Source organism: Nuphar pumila, chromosome 5 (assembly GCF_984573655.1).
Source record: "Nuphar pumila chromosome 5, dmNupPumi1.hap1.1, whole genome shotgun sequence".
NCBI lineage: Eukaryota > Viridiplantae > Streptophyta > Magnoliopsida > Nymphaeales > Nymphaeaceae > Nuphar > Nuphar pumila.
In genome coordinates, this window is record NC_143253.1 from 113,946,695 (window position 1) to 113,965,340 (window position 18,646).

At 36.8% G+C, this 18,646-nt stretch overlaps 1 protein-coding gene across 1 annotated transcript in view; it reads left to right on the forward strand.

The window, feature by feature from the left end:
• Nucleotides 1-217: 217 nt before the first annotated feature.
• Nucleotides 218-18,646, forward strand: part of LOC149838211 (protein ARV 2-like) — a 48,039-nt gene continuing 29,610 nt past the window's right edge. Inside the window, exons 1-7 of the mRNA XM_090008205.1 lie at nucleotides 218-271; nucleotides 2,137-2,184; nucleotides 3,088-3,090; nucleotides 3,459-3,548; nucleotides 3,749-3,794; nucleotides 3,883-3,965; nucleotides 4,044-4,138. Coding sequence (XP_089864331.1) covers nucleotides 218-271; nucleotides 2,137-2,184; nucleotides 3,088-3,090; nucleotides 3,459-3,548; nucleotides 3,749-3,794; nucleotides 3,883-3,965; nucleotides 4,044-4,138 — 419 coding nt within the window. The remainder of the gene's footprint in view (nucleotides 272-2,136; nucleotides 2,185-3,087; nucleotides 3,091-3,458; nucleotides 3,549-3,748; nucleotides 3,795-3,882; nucleotides 3,966-4,043; nucleotides 4,139-18,646) is intronic.

Consider the following 18,646-nt stretch of genomic DNA (forward strand, 5'->3'; position numbering starts at 1 on the left):
CCGATCGCTTCCGGCAGCCATAGACCAGCATCCTTCCTACCGGTGCAGTCTCTCTCTCTCTCTCTGAGTGGCTAGAAAAGGGGCCTGCCGGCAGCCCCTTTGCTGGGCAGCCCTTCTTTCTCTTTCTCTGTTGCTGGCCCGAAAAGGTGCTTTGATTCATAAGTACTCTGGGTGTGGCTGCGTTTGGGCTAAGTGTTTGATGGGAATTACTGAAACAATGGCGATTAGAACAACAATGTTGGTTGAGCGTGTGGTGGATGGTGATGTAAGGGTACATGATAAGTGTTTGGTAAAATGCCTGAGAGAGATGTGGTAGCTTAGAACGCTCTGATATTAGTGTACATCCAACGTGTGTGTTGTCTTGGGATGTTGTTGAACTGTTTCATAGGATGCTGCTTCTTAAAGCGAGGCCCAATTGTACCATGCTTGTTGGTTTGCTTTCAGCCTGTTCGCAATTGGGTTTTCTTGCTTAAGGAAAAAATGAATGCAAGCGTTCGTTGTTGGAACAAAGATTGGAAGTTCTGTAGCGCTGAGCAATTCTCCTGTGCATATGTTGCTGAACGTGGCAGAGTAGATTTTGCGTACTGTTTTTCTTTTGGAGGGAGAACCTACAAATTTAGAATCCTGGAGTAGCATGATGACAAGCTTCGCTATACACGGATGTGGAATCTCAAGTTAGGCTTATATCCTGATAGGATTATGTTCATGGATGCCCGTATATAGCATCTAGTGATACGGGTATGTTTAATGATGGTTGAAAATGCTTGCTTATTATGAGAAGGGTGTATAAAATACGACTAAGGCAGAACACTATGGATGTGTGATTGATATCCTTTTTGGTGCATGGTATCTATCAGAGGCTTACAATCTATTAATAAACATGTCAATTGACCCGAATTTTTCTGTATTGGGAGCTTTAATTTATAGTTGCCTATTTATGGTAATAACAAGATAGGACTGTAAGGGACCTCATCAAGTTGGATCCGGAGGATAAAGGACCGCATGCGACTATCAAATTTGCTAATGATGGTTGGTAATCGAGAAGTTGCTCTCAGTATAAGGAGATTGGGTCTCCTTAATCTGCTAAAGCTTTCCAAAATCTCTTTCAGTATAAGGAGATTGATAGGGGATCCTTAATCTGCTAAAGCTTTCCAAAATCTCTTGTTTAGTCAAGTACAGAAGAGCATCTACCTGGGTTAGATAGATACCGAGCATAGTATTTCGTTTTACGTGGTCTTTTTTGTTTTTCATGAATATCTTATGTAATTCGGACATTCTGATAATGTTGGATATTAAAATAGTTATAAGCTGTGATTGCAGTGATGCTTCAAAAAAAGAAAAACTGATTAACCTTATATGCAAATGACATGATTAACTGAGCTTTCTTTTGTAACCGACAATTTTCTCACTTAAAATTATTTTGTATAAATTATTCTAGTAAAAAATGTCCAAACTAGGTTTATTGTCATCTAAACAGCAGTTTTCAGACAACCAGGCTACTTATAGGTTAACAGTTGTCATCCAAATAGCAAAACTAGGTTTCAGGGTTTTCCAAGAATCAGGTTTTAAACCAGATTTCTAGAAAACCAGGTTTTGAGAAAACTAGATTTTGTCTTCTTGTCATCCAAACGGGGCCTTAGGTTTATTTGATACATTCTCTTTTTAATCTTGTGTACAGTAAAGTTAGGAGGGAATGATGCAATTTTGTCAATAAATCTTGTTGCCATGCTAGAAAAATGTTGTTTTTTATAGCAAAATGGATGTCATTATCAACCACATTTATCATATATTGTCTTATTTTTTTATTGGTTTGCAGGCAGAATAGTTATCATTTTGGATTAAATGTTTCCAAATTGACTTGGCCTCCCGCATATAAAACCCTGAAATGCAGGAAAGAACAGGTTTTCAAAAGGAAATGAATTTTCGGTGCATAAATTGCGGGTTTCCTGTGGAAACTCTATTCATTCATTACTCCCCTGGCAACATCCGGCTGATGAGATGCGTAAGATTTTTTTCCCCTTTTTCCTCCCTTTCTAGTAATCGATTTGAAGTATATTATTGATCTGTTCTCATCTGATTTCTATTTCTCGGTCTGATTCTTCATTTTCTTACCTTTTTTGGGGTTTATGATGGCAGGAAAATTGCAGATCAGTTGCGGATGAGTATATCGAGTGTGAAATCATGGTAATTCTTTATATTTTCTAATCTCTTATTTAGATAATAGAATGATTATCTTGTTGTCAAAATCTAGAGAATTTCAAATGTTCATGTGAAATGTGCATGTAGTTCGTGAGTTCTTTCTTATTTGAAGGTAACACCTAGATATGCCGGTTTTCATGTAAATTAGTAGTTTTAGTGTTGCAAATCATTATGCTGTTTAATGAATTTGGTCCAAGGGTTTAGAATTTAAGGTTTATGGTTTATATTCTTCATAATGGGGCAGGTGACTCCTGTACACTATAGAACCAGAGTTACAATTAGTGGGTGATAATATGGGATGGAGAATAGGAGAAAGAATTCCGAAAGGCTTGATCGAATATTGATGTTTTAAAGCACAGTCGTTGTCCCTCTAGCAAATTGGAGTGTCTCTACTGATGCAAGAGTCTCCCATCAATATTGTCTTCTGATAACCTTTTTCTAAGCTTCACAGTCAGATAGGAGACTCCAAAACCTTGTTTTCTTATATATGCTCTGGTATGTTCTAAGAGATACACAGTTGTGTCAAGTTTTCACTGACACTGGTCACATGTTTCTGTTTTTCCATTATTTCCTTAGAACAATCCACAGTTTGGATTAATTATGAGCCCCCAGCCTTTTGTCTATTTGACAAATCATGACCATGGAAAAGACTTGCATTTCCTCCAATAAGTCTAGTGTTGTTTAGTTCCCAGTGTAAAATCTGCCATTGGAGTGCTGGAACGCACCTCAGTCATGTAATGCTTTGCATCCACATAGTGTCGGGCTTCATCTATGCTGAAACCCATGCACAAAGAATTCCAAGACACTTTGTACATGTTAGGGATCCCACCTGGGCACAATCAGATCGATTTCATTTCTTCGGTTAAAATCCATTTGTTGGTGTTTCAGGAGGTATGATTTGATAAATAGATGGTTGTTTAGATGTATGATATTCAGTTAAAAAACATTGTTTTTAGCCAAGGGTGGCTGGATAGATGATATTATGATAAAATTATATTTTTTTAAAATATAAAACAAGTAGAAAACTGATTAGTTACATCATAATGTCCTTCCATATCAACATTATTGATGAACTGAAAACAATAGAGTGCAAGACAAGAGGGTGCTCTTTTCATCATAAGATTTGTATAAATAGCTAAGCTTCCTCATTATTTAGGACTAATACCAACATATGGTGATGGGATTAACATTTGGGATTTTATGTAATGTTGTGACTCACTGTGTTCTCTCTCCTTTCTTTTTCTTTTTTTCCTTTGTAGATCCTTTTGATCGATCTGGTTTTGCACAAGTCAAAGGCATATCGCCACTTGCTGTACAATTTGCCAAATCTTGATGGGGTTTGCCTAGAGGTAAATCTGATTTGAACCACCCACCTATTAAATTTGTGCAAGTGTGGGGGAACTCCAAGGACTTGAATTTTTTTATTTCGATAAGGATGCCTACAAAATATTGCATGCCCAAGTGTGTGTGCATGTGTTAGTGGATGTTTTATTGATATATTTAGAAGATCTTTGGGTATTGACTATTTTCTCTTATTGCAACTTTGCAGGGAATGTTGTGGAAATCCACTCTTTCTTTTATTTTTCTGGATGCATGTATCCATTTTGCTATGCAAAGCTCTTCTTTTTCCCTTCCTGTGCTTTCTGTATCTGTCTGACTGGGCAATAACCTTAGCATTTTAAGACAGACAGTTTGTATTATATAGAAGTAACCAAGAGTGGGTTCCGTCTCGATGCTCATTAGAATCTCTCTCGGTATTTGGAAAGGTTTGGCAATGAGGATTTTGTTGGATTCAGAGTTTGACCTTAATTTGTCAATAAGCAATTCCTTTTATCTGTCTACAGCTGTTGGTAAGTTCTTTCTTGGGGATCTTCGTTTTCCTTTGTGTTCTGCATCCTGCTTCCAAATGTTTACAGAAGTCAACCACAAAAGGTACCAGGTAAGGCTTTTATTTGACATTTACCGTGTGAGATCCTTTTACCCACGTTATAGTGATCGATTCTTATGATATTTACAGAGTCGGTATGAAATAATGTAATAATCATCAGGTAGGTTGGTCTAAAAAAGTATGACATTTTTTCTCTACAAGTTTAGTTGTTACACTAAAAAATTAAAGGTAAACAAAAGAGAGGATAAATATTTGAAATGGAAGCAGTATATATATATATATATATATATATATATATATATATATATATATATATATATATATATATATATATATATATATATATATAAAGGAAAGGGGTACCGCCCAACCAAAGGAAGATACAAACCGTCCAAACCATTTTTAAAAATCATATTTAAAAGTATTTTTTTGGCAAATTTGACCACATGGATGTGATCTTCATGATCAAAAACCTAAGAACCGACTCTTATTGTGAACTTTTTTATGCATATATTAGATTTTTATGATCTAGGAAATTTCAAAAATTTTGAACCGTTATTTTTGGCACTTTATAAAATCCTACGTACACATAGAAAAAGTTTGCTACAAGAGCCAGTTCTTAGGTTTTTGATCGCCTCTGTAATGCCCCAAAATTTCGAACTTGTAAACCTTTAAAATAAACTTAGAAAGAGACTAGAAAATCTTTTGTTTTTCAGAGTTTTTGTTTTTGTGAATCAGAAGAAACGATTTTTCGAAAGGAAAAGAGACAATTCGACAACCTTGGGCACATTAGCGTAAAACCTTCATTTCACAATAGATTGTATCTTCGCAAATCATTTAGAAACCCTATCTATTAGAAGAAAATATCAAGTTTATACAAAAATGAGATTTTCTGAGAAAACCCTTATGCAAAACTCAAAATGTATCCAAGATGCGGAGTGCCAGCAAAAAAGTGGGATCTTGAAGCTGCAATCGCGCCATCGCCCGTCTCGTAAACCTAATCATCACCTGTACCCATAAGATGGGTCAGTTTCATGAAAAACTAGTAGGTGCACAAGTATGACAATATAGAACAATTCCAGCATATGCATTTATTTCATATATAGTACGCAATTCAATAAGTAATGTGAATAAATCTAATATATGCATCAAATTCATACATGATACATAATTTAACAAGATGTGAGCAAGATAACTTTGTTTCGAGATTAGCTGTCCTTTGGGTACGTACATGCGCGAAACGTAGAAAGCATAGACATATAATAGAGACAACTCGAACATTACTTGTTTCTCAAAACACCCCAAAAGGTTTTTGGGCTGAAGCGGCTTTAGCATCTGTCTATCTGATAAATCGGCTACCTTCTAAAAACTTGAATAATATCTCGCCTTTTGAAAAATTGTATACCAAAGAACTCGACTATAGTCGGTTGAAATTTTTTGGTTGTAAATGCTTTGTTCTTACTGACAATAACGACAAGCTTTCACCAAAAGCCATTGCCTGCGCTTTTCTTGGATATTTCGAAACCCAAAATGGGTTTCATTGTTATGATATTAAGAATGACAAGCTATATGTTTCCAGAAATGTGAGTTTTCTGGAAAATGTTAATGGTTTTGAAAAGGAGTGAACCCTTTGAAGAAAACATGGATTACTCTTTTTTATTTGAAATGTTAAGACATGATGATGATAGTGATGACGATTTCATTCATAATGACGTCAATGATAAAAAAGATGGCTCTTCCCATCCACCTATCTCTCAACATAGAAATGAAGGAGCATTGAGAGATCCTATAACATATACCCATAGAGATAGAAACAGTTTTAGTAGTGCAATTGAAAAATTCAGTGAACCTAGTGGGTCCAATTCAACAAATGATGAAAACCTATGAATAACTGAGAGAAGTAGAAAGATGTCTTCTAGGTTTATTTCATATGATTTGTTTACTCCTAAACATAGAGTCTGCCTTAGCGTCATTCATTTCTATATAGAACTCAGAAACTTCGAAGAAATAAAAAAGAATGATGAATGACTGAAAGCAATGGAATGTGAGCTTTAACTCTCGACAGGGCAAAGACTTGAGAGTTCCAAGATCTTCCTAAGGATAAGAAAGCAATAGGGTCTAGATGGGTATTTAAGGTAAAAACTAAGAGCGATGGATCTCTTGAGAGATATAAGGCTCGATTAGTTGCAAAGGGATATAGTCAAGAATACAGAATTGACTATGAAGAAACTTTTGCCTCTATGACCTGAATGGTCATTGTCCGATGTCTCATTATCGTTGCCTCAATCAACAAATGAAACATCTATCAAATGAATGTTAAAAACGCCTTCCTTAATGATGATCTGAATGAAGAGGTATATATGGATGCTCCACCAGAAATGAAGACTCCCAAAGGGAAAGTGCTTTGCCTTCGAAAAACACTTTATGGTTTAAAACAAGCCCTCAAAGCTTGGTATGATAGATTTAACTCCGTAATATTAGAAAAAGGCTTTTCTTGTTTCACTGACACTGTCTTATTTGTTAGAAAAACCAATGCAGGGATTGTCATTCTGCTCTTATATGTGGATGATATGCTTATAACCGGAAGTGATTCTAAAGGGGTTAAAAGCATAAAATCAATTTTGAAAGATAGGTTTGAAATGTCTGATTTGGGATTTCTAACTTATTTTTTGGGTATTGAAGTAGCATACTCTCATAGAGGGTATTTTTTATCTCAAACTAAGCTCGCCTCTGAGATTATTGACATGTCAGGTATTACGGATGATAAGGTTTGTGAAACTCCTGCTATAGTAGAAGCCAAAATGAAGATTGATGATGGTATTCCTTTCTCCGATCCCACCCCCTACAGACAACTTGTGGAATCTTTGATGTATCTGAGTATTACTAGACCAGATATATCTCATGCAGTTCATACTGCAAGTCAATTCCAACATGCACCAACATCAGTTCACATGAGTGCCATCTTGCGGATTGTGAGATACATAAAGGGCACACTAAACAAGAGAGTATTCTTATCCTCTTCTTCTGAATTAAAATTAATTGCTTATACTGACTTTGACTGGGGAGGTGACCTAAATAAATGTCACTCCACCACTGGTTTTTGTGTGTTTTTAGGAGACTTGCTGATTTCATGGAGATATAAGAAGCAGCAAAAAGTGTCTCTATCCTTAACAGAAACTGAATATTGTGCCATGATGACTACTACCATGGAAATTGTATGGATTCATCAGCTATTAGAAGACATGGGGATCTCAATGTGAAAGTATCTTCAACAAGATACTAAGATCAAGATTACAATATTCTTGAAAATAAATACATGCACACACGCACAACAAGAACACTTGAAACACTTGTGCATAAAAGCACAATACAAAACTCACAAATGCACAAATGCATACACAAGAATCATAAACATTAAAAAACAAGCTTGGGCTATAGTCCCAAAGCCTTAACAAATACAAAGGAGAAGACCCATATTTATAGAGCATTAGGAGGCCTTGGAAGGGGCTCCACATAGTCGTTGGAGGGGTCCAACTACTAGTGTGTTGCCCCCTCCTAAGGTAAGTACACTACATGATTGAAAAGAAAGAAAGAATTTAAAGAAAATAAAAAAGAAAATACAAAAGGAAATTACAAGCATATTCACGAAAAAGAATATGCGTAAAATGACTAAACTACCCCTACGGCTAACAATAGGAATATATATTTTATATATATATAATAAGTAGATACATATACATATATTATATATATATATATGTATTACCTTATATATATAATATATTAGATTACATGGTTGATTTAGATAATTTAACACTCCCCCTCAAACTTAGGGCAAGATGACCGAGAGTTTGCCAAGGAGGAAGTTGAATCGCGGAGCACACAAAGCTTTAGTAAGGAAATCTGCCAACTGATATTCTGACGTGACATATGAAAGGTCAATGACACTTTTGAGATACGCCTCACGAACATAGTGACAGTCCATCTCGATGTGTTTAGTTTGCTCATGAAAAGTGTGATTTTTCGCAATATAGATTGCACTTTTATTGTCACAACACAACTTGGTGGGCCCTTCTAATGTGATCCCTATGTCTTCTAGCAACTGATGGATCCATACAATTTCCATGGTAGTAGTCGCCATGGCACGATATTCAGTTTCAGTTGAGGAGAGCAACACTTTTTGTTGTTTCTTACATCTCCACGAAACCAGTGAGTCTCCTAAGAACACACAAAAACTAGTGGTGGAGTGATGGTTATTTGAATCACCTCCCAATCAGAGTCAGTATAAACAATTAATTTTAAATCAGAAGAAGAGCACAAAAAAACTTCCTTATTTAGAGTACCCTTTATGTAGCTTACGACTCGCAAGACGGCACATGTGGACTGATGTTGGTGCATGCTGAAACTGGCTTGTAGTATTCACTGCATGAGAGATATCTGGTCTGGTAATACTCAGATACATCAATGATCCTACAAGTTGTCTGTAGAGAGTAGGATCTGAAAGAATAACACCATCATCAATCTTCATTTTAGCTCCTACTATAGCAGGAGTTTCGCAAACCTTTTCATCTATAATACCTGACCTGTCAATGATCTCAGAAGCAAGCTTAGTTTGCGATAAAAAATACCCTTTATGAGTGTATGCTACTTTAATACCCAAAAAATAAGTTAGAAAACCCAAATCAGACATTTCAAATTTATCTTTTAAAATTGTTTTTATGCTCTTAACCCTGTTAGAATCACTACCCGTTATGAGCATATCATCCACATATAACAACAATATCACAATTCCTGCATTGGATTTTCTAACAAACAAAGTTGTGTCAGTAAAACAGGAAGAAAAGCCATTTTCTAACATTACAGAATTAAACCTATCATACCAAGCCTTGGGGGCTTGTTTTAAACCATAAAGTGCTTTTCGAAGGTGAAGCACTTTCCCTTTAGGAGTCTCCATTCCTGGTGGAGCATCCATATAGACTTCTTTATTTAGATCTCCATTTAGAAAGGCATTTTTAACATCTATTTGATAGATGTTCCACTTGTTGATTGAGACAACAATTATAAGACATCGGACAATGACCATTTGAGCTACAGGAGCAAAGATTTCCTCATAGTCAATCCCATATTTCTGACTATACTCCTTTGCAACCAACCGAGCCTTATATCTCTCAAGAGATCCATCACTCTTAGTTTTAACCTTAAAGACCCATCTACACCCTATTGTTTTCTTACCCTTATGAAGGTCTTGAAATTCCCACGTTTTGGCTCTTTTCAGAGCTCCAAGTTCATTTTCCATTGCTACTATACATTTAGGACACTTTCGTGCTTTCTCAAAGTTTCTAGGTTCTATGTAAGAATGAATGACACTAAGACATGCTCTATATTTAGGTGAAAAAGAATCATATGAGATGAACCTGGAGGGAGCTTTTTTATGTCTTTCGGTTCTACGAAGGTTCTCCTCACTTTGAGGAACAATCCTACTAGTCTCATTATATATTTCAAGAGCACTTTTAAAGGTGTTTTTATCTCTATGAGTATAGTGTAATGAAATAAGCGGAAGAAGCCAAGAATGCTAAAGCATTCACTATGTCCCACACGGACAAGTGCAACAAGCACAAGAGAGGAAATCCACTAAGGGATATACAAAGGGCCTTATAAAAAGGCTACACACATGAAAAATAATATCACTATTATTGAAGAGGAGCTCTCAAGAGCAATACAACATACATGGGGGGTTCCCCCTATTTATAAGAAAAGGAGACCAAAGGGGCTCCCAATAGAGTCGTTGGGAGCCCCCAACGGTCACATATGTGACCGTTGGGGGCCCCAACGACTCCATTGTGGGGCCCCTTTTCGGTATCCAAAAAATACATATTAAAAAATAAAAAGAAAAATAAAAAACAGTAAAATAAGAGAAACAAAATAAGTACCCCTATGGGGTACTTTGTGAAATGACCATAATACCCCTATCGGGTATTATGGTATTATTACATATGTTTTAACACCCCCCCTCAAACTTTACGGGGGAATGACCGAAAGTTTGCCAAGAAGGAACAAGAAGCGAGGAGCAGGCAGGGCTTTGGTAAAGAAATCTGCAAGTTGATATTCTGAAGTGACATATGGCAGTGTAACTGTCCCACGAAGATATTCATCACGTACATAATGACAGTCCATCTCAATATGTTTAGTCCTTTCATGAAAGGTGTGGTTGCTGGCAATATAGATGGCACTTTTGTTGTCGCAACAAAGCTTCGAAGCACCGGTAATTTCGACTCCCATATCTTGAAGAAGACTTCGAAGCCACACAAGCTCCATTGTAGTGGTTGCCATAGCCCTGTATTCTGCTTCAGTAGAAGACAACGAGACTTTCTGCTGTTTCTTGCACCTCCAAGCAATTAGCGAATCTCCTAGAAAAACACAAAAGCTAGTAGTTGAGATTCGATCATTTGGGTTTCCTCCCCAGTCAGCATCAGTATAAGCCAGTAAGTCTAAGGAAGAGATTGAGGATAGGAATAGCCCTTTAGTCAAAGTATTTTTGATGTATCGAATGATCCGGAGCACAGCACTCATATGCACAGATGTAGGAGCATGCTGAAATTGACTTGCAGAGTGCACAACATGAGCAATATCCGGCCTGGTGATAGTCAGATAGGTGAGGGAGCCTATGAGTTGCCTGTAGGGCGTAGGATCATCCAGCAGAGCTCCATCCTCCAGTCGTAGTTTAGCATTGATAACCTCGGGAGTCTCCACCTTTTTGTCATCTGAAATCCCAGATTTGGAACATATGTCTGCAGCAAGCTTCATCTGTGACAGTATATACCCTCGAGGAGAGTATGCTACTTCTATACCAAGAAACTACCTGAGAAAACCCAGATCAGACATATCAAAATTATGTTTTAACATATTTTTAACATTAAGAATACCACTTTCATCATTGCCAGTGATGATCATATCATCAACATAAAGCAGAAGGATGATGATACTATTACTTGTACGTTTAACAAAGAGAGCAGTGCCAGTATAACATGAACGAAATCCCAATTTTAACATGATAGCACTAAATCTATCATACCAAGCCTTAGGGGCTTGTTTAAGACCATATAAAGCTTTTAATAACCGAAGAGTTTGACCTTGGTTAACATTAATTCCCGGCGGAGGGTCCATATATACTTCTTCATTCAACTGACCATTAAGAAAGGCATTTTTAACATCTAATTGAAATAGAGGCCATTTCTTAGATGATGCTACTGCTATTAGAGTTCTAACACTTGTCATGCGAGCCACGGGGGCAAAAGTCTCCTCATAATCGATGCCATATTCTTGTGAATATCCCTTAGCAACTAATCTAGCTTTATAACGTTCTAGGGAACCATCACTTTTTGTTTTGACTTTGTAGACCCATCGACATCCTATAACTTTTTTATTTGGAGGAAGATGAACTATTTCCCAAGTTTTAGCCTTATTTAAAGCATCTAGTTCAACTTTCATTGCTTCAACCCAATGAGGAATATTTTTTGCTTGATTATAGTGGGAAGGTTCATAGTAAGAATGCAAGGCAATTAGACAAGCTCTATATTTAGGTGAGAGAGTTTCATATGAGACAAACCTGTTTGGTGGAATGGATTCTCTAGAAGAACGCTTAAGAGAGGTTTCTTCTAGGGGTTCATTAAGCCGCAAGAATTTTTCTAAAGCACTAATAGGTTGTGCTTCCTCACGCCGAGTGTATACTTGGAGATTGTCACCATTAGTTGGTGATACATCATTATCATGAGTATTTTCTAAAGATTCTGGATGACTCAAAAGATCATCATTTGAGTCTTCTAAAAGATCATTGATAAACATATAATCAATTTCATTTGGTTTTTCCAAAATTTCAAATCCATTTTCATCTTCTAAAAACGTCACATCTTTGGAAACAAATAATTTATTGTTCTTATAGTCAAAGCATCTATAGCCCTTTTGATTTTCACCATATCCTAAAAATACGCATTCTATTGCTTTAGGTGACAATTTATCTCTTTTATGCAAAAGAACAAAGCATTTACACCCGAAAATACGAAGACGATTGTAGTCGGGTGTCATATTGAAAAGTTTTTCATAAGGAGAGATATTATTCAATTTTGAAGATGGCATCCTATTGATTAAATAGGTGGAGGTCAACACGGCTTCGGCCCAAAAATTTTTAGGAATATTTTTAGAAATGAGTAAGGATCTAGTGGTTTCTAAAATATGTCTATGTTTTCTCTCCGCTAGACCGTTTTGTTGAGGAGTCCTTGGGCAAGATTTTTGATGACAAATGCCATGCTGTTTTAGATATGATTGAAAATCATTTGATAAGTACTCTCCACCCGAATCGGATCTAAGAATGGATATTTGACTTTGAAATTGATTTTGAACTTTTGCATGAAATTCTTTGAAGAAGTTAAAAACTTCTGATTTAGCATTAAGAAAATAAATCCATACATATCTAGTATAATCATCAATAAACGTAACATAATACGAATAACCACCTTTGGATAAAACCGGAGATGGCCCCCATACATCGGAATGCACCAATTCAAAAGGTCTTGTTGTCACAAAAGTTCTAATAGGAAAAGGAGTAGACTTCATTTTTCCAAAAATGCAATCTTTGCAATTGATATCTTTTTCTTTACAAAACTTGTTTCCAAAAGGAAAAAGATACATTTTAGAGTAACTTGGATGTCCAAGTCTTTTATGCCAAGTTTCAATATTTTTGTCTTGGACATAAGTACAAAATGAGGTATTTGGAAGTGTTAAGTTATCCATAAAATAAAGGTCTCCCTTCCTATGGCCTTGCCCAATCCGCTTCCCGGACCGGAGATCCTGCACAAAGCACCCTTGGGATGAGAAAGATATTTCACATCCATGGTCGGCTATTTGAGAAACGGAAAATAGGTTAAGATTTAATTTAGGAACTATTCTAACTTTTGGAACAAGAAAATTTTGAATATTTTTAGAATCAAGAGTTCCAATACCATTTATTTTGAGAAAAGTTCCATCGGCCGTAGAGACACAAGATAATTTTGAATTGGCGTGCACATTGGTTAATGCATTTTCATGAGGAGTCATGTGAAAAGAGGCTCCGGAATCTAAAATCCAAGAGTACGTACCGGGAGGTGATGATGAGGCAATGGCGGCACCGGAGGTGGAAGAAGTGACCTTTAGAATTTGTTGAAGAGCCAAGGAGATTTGTCCAAGAGTATCTTTGAGATCCCCGTTCTTGCCGTCATCTTCTTTGGTGGTGGATTCTTCAACGGAAGCCACCTTTGGCTTGAATGCCCCATTTAGCTTTGGGCAAACGGGTTTAATATGTCCCGGCTCATAACAATGGTGACATATAATCATTTTTCTTCCACCACTCCCTTGCTTACCAAAATGAGGTGGTTTGTATGTTTTAACATGATTGCCGGGTTTAGATACGGCAAGAACTTCCTCTATGCTTTTACCCATGCTATGCCTAGTCTCTTCTTGAGTAATCTCGGCAATAGCCTCTTCTAAGGGAGGAAACGTGGATCTATGGAGAAGTGAGGATCTCACTTGTTCAAATTCGGGACGAAGCCCAAATAAAAATTGAAACAATCTATCTTGTTCCATTTGTTTTTTCTTAGAACCACATCCTCCATAGATACCCATTTAGGCTCTAAAAGAGCCAATTCATCCCACAAAGGATTTAGAGCACTATAGTAATCTTGTATGCTCATGTCACCTTGTTTTGTGGTTCTTACTTTTTCTTGCAAGAAATAAGCTCTTGCAAGATCCTTTTGGGTAAACATACCCTTCATAAAAAACCAAGCTTCATTTGCCCGACGGAATTTTGCAATATTTGCACATACCTTGAGTTCGACATTATTCATAAACCATGCTAGGATTTTTGCATGGTTGCTCTCCCAATCTTCCATTTGATGATTATAATCTTCAATGGCCTTGAGACAAGCATCGCCTTCAAGAGCTTTCTCTTGATCTCCTTCCATCTTTGTGAGCTTAAGTTGGGGTTCCGGAACGGTTCCCATTACATAACCCCAAAGCTTCTTGCCTTTGAGATTATTCTCCATTGCGGATGCCCACATCATGTAATTTTTTCCATTGAGTTTGAATGATAGATCGATCTTGACTTCCATTGCTACACAATGAAGATGTGAGAAAGAAAGGAAGTAGAGAGAGACAAGATTTTACCTTTAGAAGATCGTATGGCTCTGATACCATGTAATGAAATAAGCGGAAGAAGCCAAGAATGCTAAAGCATTCACTATGTCCCACACGGACAAGTGCAACAAGCACAAGAGAGGAAATTCACTAACGGATATACAAAGGGCCTTATAAAAAGGCTACACACATGAAAAATAATATCACTATTATTGAAGAGGAGCTCTCAAGAGCAATACAACATACATGGGGGGTTCCCCCTATTTATAAGAAAAGGAGACCAAAGGGGCTCCCAATAGAGTCGTTGGGAGCCCCCAACGGTCACATATGTGACCGTTGGGGGCCCCAACGACTCCATTGTGGGGCCCCTTTTCGGTATCCAAAAAATACATATTAAAAAATAAAAAGAAAAATAAAAAACAGTAAAATAAGAGAAACAAAATAAGTACCCCTATGGGGTACTTTGTGAAATGACCATAATACCCCTATCGGGTATTATGGTATTATTACATATGTTTTAACATATAGGTGATGGGATCTCTAGGTGGTACTACATCAATATGTTGATGAGATGGGGAGAGCAGAGGAATGATTTCCTCGGTTTCAATATCACTTGAGTTATTCTGATTTTGACTCATCATCACTAGAATCATCGTCTTTAGCCAAAAGATCAAATAGAAAGGAATACTCTACATTCTCATCATGAGATTCAAGACTTTCAAAACCACTAAGATTTTCCAAAAAAACTCACATTTTTGGAAACATACAATTTGTCATTTTTAACATCATAACATCGAAAACTCTTTTGAGTTCCAGAATAACCAAGAAAGGCACAAGGAATGGCCTTTGGAGAAAGCTTGTCATTCTTATCAGTAAGGACAAAAATTTACATCCAAAAACCCTTAACCTGCTATAAACATGTTTTTTCTCGTATAATTTTTCAAATGGGGAAATCTTGTTTAAATTTTTTGATGGAAGTCTATTTATGAGATAGACTGAAGTAAGAGCTGCCTCAACCCATAGTTTCTTTGGAATATTTTGTGAAATGAGCAAGGTTCTAGTCATTTTAATGATATGCCTATGCTTTCGTTCAGCTAACCCATTTTGTTGAAGGGTTTTTGGACAAAATTTTTGATGGAGAATACCAAAACTTTCAAGATAACTCTTGAATTCGTTTGAAAGGTATTCACCTCCAGAGTCAGACCTAAGGATTTTTAAACTTCCATTGAATTGATTTAAAACCATCATATGAAAGGTTTTAAATGTTGAGAAAACTTCATATTTATGTTTAAGAAAGTATATCCAACAAAACCTAGTGTAATCGTCCATGAAAATCACATAATATGAGAATCCTCCTTTAGATATCCCAGGAGCCGGACCCCATACATCGGAATGAACAATTTCAAAGGGTTTTTTCTTAAACATGGATTTTTGAGAAAAAGGTAGACTTTTCATCTTCCCAAGAATACATTCATTACATAAAAAATCTCCTTTACAAAGATGTTTAATAAAAGGCAAGTAAGGGATTTTAACAATGTTGGGATGCCCCAATCTCTTATGCCATACATGAATATCTTCGTTTTGAACAACATTACAAAATTGATTCTTGGGAACTTAGAGAAAATCAATGTAGTAGAGGTCTCCTCTCCTAGAGCCTTCCCCAATCAACCTCTCGGACCGGCGATCCTGTATCCAACATTTATTAGAAGAGAATTTTATATCGCAACCATGGTCCAAGAGTTGTGAGACCGAAAGTAAGTTCAAATTTAGTTTTGGTATAAGATGAATTTTTGGAACAAAGAAATCTTGTTTTTCAAAATTGCCTATTCCTTTATAATTTCAAGAGGTGCTCCATCCGCCGTTGAGACAAAAGATGGAAGAGTATTTTTAGAAAAATCAGAAAGAGAACAAACACTTGGGGTCATGTGGAAAGATGCACCGGAATCTAAAAGCCAAGATGTCTTACTGGGAGGTGAAGAAGTTGACATAGCGGCTCCGAAAATGCCTCCCTTGAGAAGAGGTTATAAAGCTTCCATGATTTGTTGAAGAGAAAGAAACCCATTTGATGAAGATAGTCATTCCTCCGGTTGGGATGTCATAGCCATTGCAAGTAATTTTTTCCATTTAGGGCAAATGAGTTTGATATGCCTCGGTTCTTTACAAAAATGACAATTTAATTTTCTATAGTCTCTTTTGCCATATCGATCATTTCCTCCTTTACCTTGATTCTTGAAATGAGAAGGTTTGTAGGCCTTCACATTATTCCCCGGTCTTGACGCGGCATTTACCCCTTCATAATCTTCTTGAGTAGAAGAAGTAGTAAGAATGCTAGGATTACTCTTACTAATCTGTAATGAAAAGAGGCGGAAGCACCAATAGAGCAAATGTCACTCTTAAAGAGTGACCACTAAAGCCAAGAACACAAACACCAAATGTGCACACACAAAAACTCTCAAATATGGAAATGACTTAAAGTCATAAGTTGGATATTATTGAAGAAGAGAAGAGAGAGGGGTATAAACCCATACATTTAAGAGGGGAAGACCTCCTCTATTTATAGAGGAGGGAAGCACTAAAGGAACCACAAGGGGGGGGCTCCCTTGTAGTCGTTGGGAGCCCCAACGGTCAGAAATCTGACCGTTGGGGCCCCAACGACTACAAGTGTGGGGCCCCCTTGTGGTCATTTCAAAAAAGGAAAAATAAAGGAAAAAAAGAAAAGGAAAAAGGGAAAAAGAGAAAAAATAAAAAAGAGAAAAATACATAAGTGGTTTTACAAGAATACCCCTATCGGGTATTTATCTAAATGAGAAATAATATATATATATATACATATACTTATATATATACGGATGTATATATATATAAGTATATATATATATATATATATATATATATTTTAACACGCCCCCTCAAACTTTACGGGGAGAAGACCGAAAGTTTGCTAAGGAGGAACATAAATCGTGGAGTTGGAAGCGCTTTGGTGAAGAAGTCAGCCAGCTGATATTCTGAAGTAACATATGGTAACGAAATAGTCCCTCTGAGATATTCGTCTCGAACATAATGGCAATCCATCTCGATATGCTTTGTCCGTTCATGAAAGGTGTGATTGCTGGCAATGTATATCGCACTTTTATTGTCACAGCAGAGCTTGGTAGGAGTGGAAATGAGAACGCCCATGTCGGCAAGGAGACTTCTGAGCCATACGATTTCCATAGTTGTCATCGCCATAGCCCGATACTCAGCTTCAGTAGATGATAAGAAGACTTTCTGCTGCTTCTTACATCTCCACGAGATGAGAGATTCTCCTAAAAAAATACAAAGACCCGTAATTGAGATACGATCATTGGGATTGCCTCCCCAGTCAGCATCAGTAAAAGCAGCCAATTTAAGAGATGAGGAAGAGGATAAGAAGAGTCCCTTTGAGATGGTATTTTTTATATATCGCACAATTCTCATTACGGCCGCCATATGAACTGTGGTAGGTGCGTGCTGAAACTGGCTTGCTGCATGAACCGCATGAGCTATGTCAGGACGGGTGATGGATAGATAAGTGAGGGATCCAATTAATTGACGGTAGGGAGTTGGATCTTCAAGAAGAACACCATCTTCAAGTCTAAGTTTTGCATTGATAACTTCTGGAGTCTCAACTTTCTTTTTGTCAGATATTCCTGATTTGGTACAAATTTCAGCAGCTAACTTCATCTGAGATAAGATGTATCCACGTTCGGAATAAGCCACTTCAATACCTAAGAAATATCGTAAGTAACCAAGGTCAGACATATCAAAGGTATCTTTTAGCATAGACTTAACATCATTTACTCCCTTTTTGTCATTCCCAGTGATGATCATATCATCAACATACAACAGAAGCATAATAATGGAGTCACCTGTTCTCTTCACAAAAAGAGCAGTGTCAGTATAACAAGAAGAAAAGCCTAAATTTATTAATACGTTACTAAACCTATCATACCAAGCTTTAGGTGCTTGCTTAAGACCATATAAAGCCTTTTTTAATTTCAAAATTTTTTCATTTAAATCCATACCTGGAGGTGGTTCCATATACACTTCTTCATTTAAATTACCATTCAAAAAGGCATTTTTAACATCAAGTTGAAAAATTGGTAATTTTTTAACTGCGGCTATAGCAATAAGAGCTCGAACACTAGTCATTCGAGCAACGGGGGCAAAGGTTTCATCATAATCTACCCCATACTCTTGGGCATATCCTTTGGCTACCAACCTAGCCTTATATCTTTCCAATGAACCATCACTCTTAGTTTTCACTTTAAAAACCCATCTACATCCAATGGGTTTCTTGCCATTGGGAGGATCAATGATTTCCCAAGTTTGTGCCTTTTTGAGGGCATTAAGTTCAAGTTGCATAGCATCATTCCA